The following is a 6,501-nucleotide window of genomic DNA, read 5'->3' as shown; positions in this document are numbered from 1 at the left end:
TGACCGAGAGAATGATGATGAAGATATGAACCTTGAGAATTTTTCCGATCCAGATGAACCTTAGGATTAATTTTATTTTTATTTAAATTTGAAATTGTGTAGGATAATTTAATTTTATGTAATATTTTGTTTATTATATTATAAATTCAATATATTTTAGTATTTTGTTTAGTATATTATAAATTTAATAGATTATAGCATTTTGTTTATCATTATTATTTCAATTAAATAAATATTTTTATTAATATTTATTAATTTTGAATAAATAATATTAACAATAAAACTTTTTTTATAATAATAATAATTATTTTATTTTATTTTTTTAAAAACTTAACATTTGTGACGTGTTATACATGTCACTAATTTTTGACATGTGTATCACGTGGCTACTCTCTTAAATTAATTAGAAAGGTTGTGAAATGATTACCACGTCGCTAACTTGTGTCATATTTACCACGTCACAAAACTTCTCCGTGTTGTTTGTGTATCACGTTGCGACGCGATTTCCATGTCACTATTTAGTGACGTGAAAATCATGGCACAACCAAGTTGTCACGATCTCCCAAGCGACATATATATGTTAACGTCGCTAAGTATGTGTTGTGACGTGATATTCCATTTTGTGGCATGGGAATCACGTCGCTACAGGGCTTTTTTTTTGTAGTGATGGGCAAGAAAGTTCAATGAATCTACAATTTTGAGGTAAGGACATAAACTCTTTACATATGGGTGTTTAGTTAGTCCAATAGTAACACCCAAATTTTTATTTTAATAGCATTAATCTTATTTTACTATTATTATTATTATCATTATTTTAATTAGATGTTGGGGTATTTTAAATATTTAATATTATATTTAAATTAATTATATATATTTAATTAATTTATTGAGATGATTGAGTTTATTAGAAAAATTAGAGATATTTTAGAGTTGGGAGAAAATATAATTTTATTTAAAATTAAAGAGAAAGAAGTATTTTGAGTAAGAGATGGGGATGTCGTGAGAATTAGAGAAATAATGGAATTAGAATAGTATTTTGTTTTATTTAATAAATAATAGAGAATATCAAAATAAATTAAAATAGAGGTTTAGTGAGGGTCTGAGGAGAGTTGAGGACTGAGAGAAGTAATTGGGTTATTAGGTTAAAATAAATAGATATAGTGATATGACTTTTTACTCCACATGCAAAAGTTAGAAAAGAGACAAATCAGAGATCTTGAGAAAAGAGAGGCAATAGACTTTGAGCTATCATGGAAAGTAGGAGAGTGGTAGATCCCATGGGCAAGAAAGTTCAATGAATCTACAATTTAGAGGTAGGGGCAAAAACTCTTTACATTTGGGTGTTTAGGCATATTCTACTAACATTTGTGCTAAGGCAAGGTCATTTATTATCATTTTCTTCCTTTCTAGATTCATCTTTGATATCTTCAAAGTTGCATCAGCCTTTGTCTTTTTTACCTTTCTCACCATTCAGCCACTTAATGAAGTCGAGGAACTGGCGGAATGAAGCACTCCAAGGAGAAGACCATACTTTATAATCTGAGTAGATAAGAATGGATAAAAGTTCCAGATTTGTGATGGAAGTAAGTGGCGTGACATATTGTACAAATTCCTCGACAGTGTAGCCATGTTCATGAATTTTTTTATGGTAAACAACTCTCAACGGAAAGCGCGACTTTCAATGAGTGAGGTACATGCAGCATTGATCTTCAAGAGAAGAGAAACTTGTCCTTGAACCCCTTATAGTTAATGGTATAGGCTTGGCGAAATCTTCTTTCGGGTAGGTCATTGAGGGAAATCGAGCTTCCCTGGTCCGCGTCTTTTAGCTCAAAAAAGGAAGAAAAAATAACCCTAGTGTGGGAAGGATGTTCATAGCTTCGCAAATAACCTCAAAAGCTTTAATAAAACACCAACAATTGGGGCGCAATTTAGAAGGAGTGATATTTATGATGGATGAGAAGGTCGGCTTCAAAGTAAGAAAAGGAAATCTTGAGTTTGAAATTCTCAATTACTCCGGTATAGAAATAGAAATTTTCATCAGCCACGTCCCTAGGTTGAAAGATTCAAACTCGTTCCCCATCTTCGCAGGTTTTCAACACCACATCCTCTTTGTTCCCAGTGGAAGAGATGTCCATATTTGACCAACGTTTAGCAAAATCACCAGCATCGATCAGGTTATGACCATAGCTCAAAACCTCTGAATCGACATAAGACTCGTCCATCTCCATCAAAACTTCTACAAAACCTGATTAGATGGACTTTGAGTAAGTTTTAGTACGAGGTGATTAAATATCACCATAAATCTCCCTAATGATGTGGTCAAAATTTTCCCTTCCCAAATGACCTTTGCGTGTTTTCATGTAGTCAGCGTAGAGTTTGCTTCTCTCTTGAGCATTTAGGGGAACGGGTATGTTCCCCGAATCATCACATTCTCATTTAAGGATCATGGATTAGAAATTAAAGACTAAAATAAAGTAGAGGAAGGATTACCTGAGTTTTTGGTAAAGAAGGTTGTAACGCACTGGTGAAGAGGTGAGAACAGGGACGGATCTAAGTTAGAGTCATTGGGGGCACCTGCTTCCACAAGTTTATTTATTTTGTATTAAACAAATAACAATTTCAATTTATTCTCTTAACAAAATTAAGTATTGTCCCCACAATATTAATTTGTTGTTTCTAATTTGTTAATTATTTTTTAGTGTAGTATTATAATGGAAATAATTAAATATCAATTAAATTGAATTCATAAAATAATTATATCTTTATTTTAACAAATATTTAATTTTTTTATACAAACATTTATATTTTATAAAATATTTATAATATATAAATTATTTTTGCCCCCACATATTGATATTTCTGAATTCGTCCCTGGGTGAGAATTAGGGGTGCTCGCGGTGCGGTTTTGACGGTTTTGACGAAAAATATCATCCGAACCAAACCAAACCAAACTAATGCGGTTTGGTTTGGTTCGGTTGACTTTTAAAAAAAATCCGAACCAAACCAAACCAAACTAAACTAATGCGGTTTGGTTTGGTTCGGTTGATTCGGTTTTTTACAAATATTTTATTGAGCCATACATACACATATATGACAACATAATTTTATATTTAGACATTCATACACTAACAAATAACAACAAAACTCGTCATATTTTGAAAACTATTTTCCATGTAATATGTAAAAATTAAATTAGACTAAAGTGGAATATTAAACATAAAATAATAGCATAAAACAATATAAAATTATTATAATGAAACAAAAAAATAGAAGAGACAAAAGATTAGTGAAGGTGAAAAAGAAAAGGAAAAAGTGTTGAGAGATTAGAGAAGAAGATGTGCGATAAAAATGAAACTGAAATACGGAACAAAAAGAAAGAATATAGGAGAGTAAAGATTATAGAAGAAGAGGGAAGATGTATGTGGCAAAGAAGGTGAAATAATGTTATTAGAGATTTGAGAAGATCGGGACTGAAATTATATGTGTAAGGATGAGAAAATTGTTCGTATTCATAAGGCTAATGTATAATAGGTTTAATTTTGGGTTGAATGTAAGTTATGTAAAATTTAGGTTGTAACATAATGCGGTTTGATTCGGTTTGGTTCGGTTTACAAAATACAAACCGCAAACCGAACCGAACCGTGCGATTTTGTTAAAAAATGACCCAAACTAATCCAAACCAAATGCGGTTTTTTGCGGTTTCGGTTTGATTTGGGTTGGTTTGCGGTTTTCTATTGGGTTGGTTTTGTTTTGAGCACCCCTAGTGAGAATAGGGTAAAAAATCCTTGGGAGAGAATAAGAGCGAGTAACTAAGGAAGATGATCGTGATGGCAGCGTCTTCCCAATAAAAGTCATCACAATGAGAAAAGTGGAAGAGGTTCGATGGACGCGCACTCATCATTGCATTTGAAAACCCACTAACATACGTCAGCGACAATTGATAGTTGTATCTAGTAACGATCGACCAAGGACATTGTCTAAAGAATTTCAGGATTTCGTGACGAACACCTCGGCCCTCTAGGTCTCGTGATTGGGAGACTTATGTACACCCTAAAATTCTTAATGAAGGTTTGCAAACCGGATGAGGGATACACGTTGAGCAAGTTGTGATCGCATGCAAATAGTCGACGTGGGGAAGGATACATCAACCCGAGATCGATGAAGCCGGGACATGAAGTCGGGCGCATGGAAAGATACACCAACCCATGGTCGAGGAGCAACGTCGGATGGAATATGAGACATGCCTAGTCGGACGGCCGAAGTTTCAAGCCGATAAGAAGGTTACGATAGTCCACATGAGGCATGAAGATTACTAAAATTAATGAAGGAAACGTCACACCCTCATGATTGCGACGAATGACATTAGAGTAGCCTCTTGAATGTTGTACTTGAAGGGTCATTGTCTCATGAATACGAGGGAGAAGGTTGAGTATAAAAGGAGAACCTCCCATAGAGGGAGGGGACATCAAATACAATATCACACCGAAAATACAGGCACACCATAGCCTCGATAACACAAAATTGCTAAGGACTCACCTGATTAACTTTGGAGAGGTTATCAAAAAGTGCTTTTAAGAAACAACATTCATTTTGAAAACAAAGGGAGTAATAAGATAATTTATTTTCTATGGATCGCACAAGGTAGAATAATAATTTAGTAGACTTTCAGCTAGACTCATTAACGTAAGAAAAATAACAAGAATACCCCAGGTTGATTCAAATGAAAATAATCACTACAAAAGTTTAAACTACTTAAAATGGTCAATATATGGTTTTCTTAAACATGCTCAGTTCAGTTCATAAATGAGGTCCATCTCTCACAATTACACCGCTATCAATTCAGACTTTCTTAGCAACTTCGACGTGCATCTCCTGCTCTTTAGGTTGCCTATCAATTCGTGCTCTCTTAGAATCTGGAGGCTGTTGCTCATCAGAATCTCCACCAGTTACATCACACGCAAACTTATGAACAACATTTCGACTTTCATTAGAAGCTTCTTCTCCACGGAGTGCCACTGCAAAATTGTGAAAACTATCATAGTCTTCTCCACTCTGGCTCTTATTATGACCAGCATACTCTATTCTTAAAATCTTCTGCTTGAAAAAATCCCTAATGATCTCTTTCCTAACAGGATCATTCAAGTACTTAACAAGGTGGTTAAGCTCTTTCACGGTAGCACCAAAACCCTCCATGGCTTTCTCAAATGCCATCTCATGATGCCTAGGGAGGGGAGTTATCTTCTTAGACAAACAATCCGCAACATAAAGCTTATAAGCCTCAATCCTCAACTCATGTATGGAAGGGGCTTTGAATTCATAAATAGGACCTAACTTTGTCTTCAAATCAGCTTCAATGTTTGCAGATTCCATCTCCAGCTCCTTCTGACGATTCTTTAATTCCTCTATCTCATTCTCAATGCAGCTGCGAGCTTTCTGACGAGAAGCGGCATAATCAACTAACATTTGTGCCAAGGCAAGGTCATTTTTTGTGATTTCCTTCTTTTCTAGATTCATCTTGGATATCTTCAAAGCTTCATAAGCCTTGGCCTTTTTACCTTTCTCACCATTCAGCCACTTAATGAAGTCGAGAAACTGCCGGAAGGAAGCACTCCTAGGTGATGACCATACCTTATGATCTGAGTAGACAAGAATGGATAACAGCGGGTGCAGTTACCGTGCATAGATAAAAATCTATGCACCGTGCATAGATTATTATGGACCCTTGGATCATTGGATCAAATTCTAGATATCAATTGTTATTACTCAATACTCACTACTCAATATTCAATACTCAATGCTCAATACTGGATTAAAAACATGATCCAATGACTTATGTAGGCTTATGCATGGTGCATAAGGAAAATCCTTATGCATATTAGCCAAAGCCGATAACAGCTCCATATCTGTGATGGAAGTTAGTGGCATGACATATTCTATAAATTCTTTGACATTGTAGCCATGTTCGTGAAGATTTTTAATTGTAAACAGCTATCGACGGAAATTGCCACTTTCAATGAGTGAGGCGCATGCAGCATTGATCTTCTCTTGTCGTTGTGCAATTGATTCCTCTATGTCGCCAATGGTACTTGAGTGAGCCATCTTTTGTGGAATGAAATTAGGATTAGAGAGAGACTGAAAAAGATGGAATGAAAACAAGAGGTCACTCACTGTCTTTATATCAGACGGGGATGAATTAGGGCATTATTAATTTAAAATTAGCGCAGCCTGCTCCTCGATTAATTCGATATAGGGGGATCTTAATACGTAGCTCACCTTTTGGTATTCCAAGGATGGAACCTTGCCACTTTTCGAAAGATGAAAAGCATTTTGAAAAAAAATTCTTTGATGTTCTTGCGCCATTTTCTTTGGGTTGGCATTATTTTTCAAATACTAATTATGAATTGGTTCAAAATCCAAGCTTTAATTTAAATCTAACTAGTGTGTATACCCGTGCGAGGCACGGGACAAAAGGAAAAAGGACATTCTGGGTTCTAAAATTTT

General features: G+C 34.9%; 1 protein-coding gene across 1 annotated transcript; it reads right to left on the bottom strand.

Moving 5' to 3' along the window:
* Window positions 1-2,850: 2,850 nt before the first annotated feature.
* On the bottom strand, window positions 2,851-5,658 carry LOC131610994 (uncharacterized; the record flags this gene model as incomplete). Its single annotated transcript, XM_058883106.1, has 1 exon — window positions 2,851-5,658. A coding segment is annotated over one exon (819 nt), but the record flags the coding sequence as incomplete, so codon positions are not given.
* Between the last annotated feature and the right edge of the window lie 843 nt (window positions 5,659-6,501).

Source organism: Vicia villosa, linkage group LG6 (genome assembly GCF_029867415.1).
Source record: "Vicia villosa cultivar HV-30 ecotype Madison, WI linkage group LG6, Vvil1.0, whole genome shotgun sequence".
In the NCBI taxonomy this organism is placed as follows: Eukaryota; Viridiplantae; Streptophyta; class Magnoliopsida; order Fabales; family Fabaceae; genus Vicia; species Vicia villosa.
Note: the sequence above shows the minus strand (reverse complement) of the source record. Positions and strands in the feature narration are given on the sequence as shown.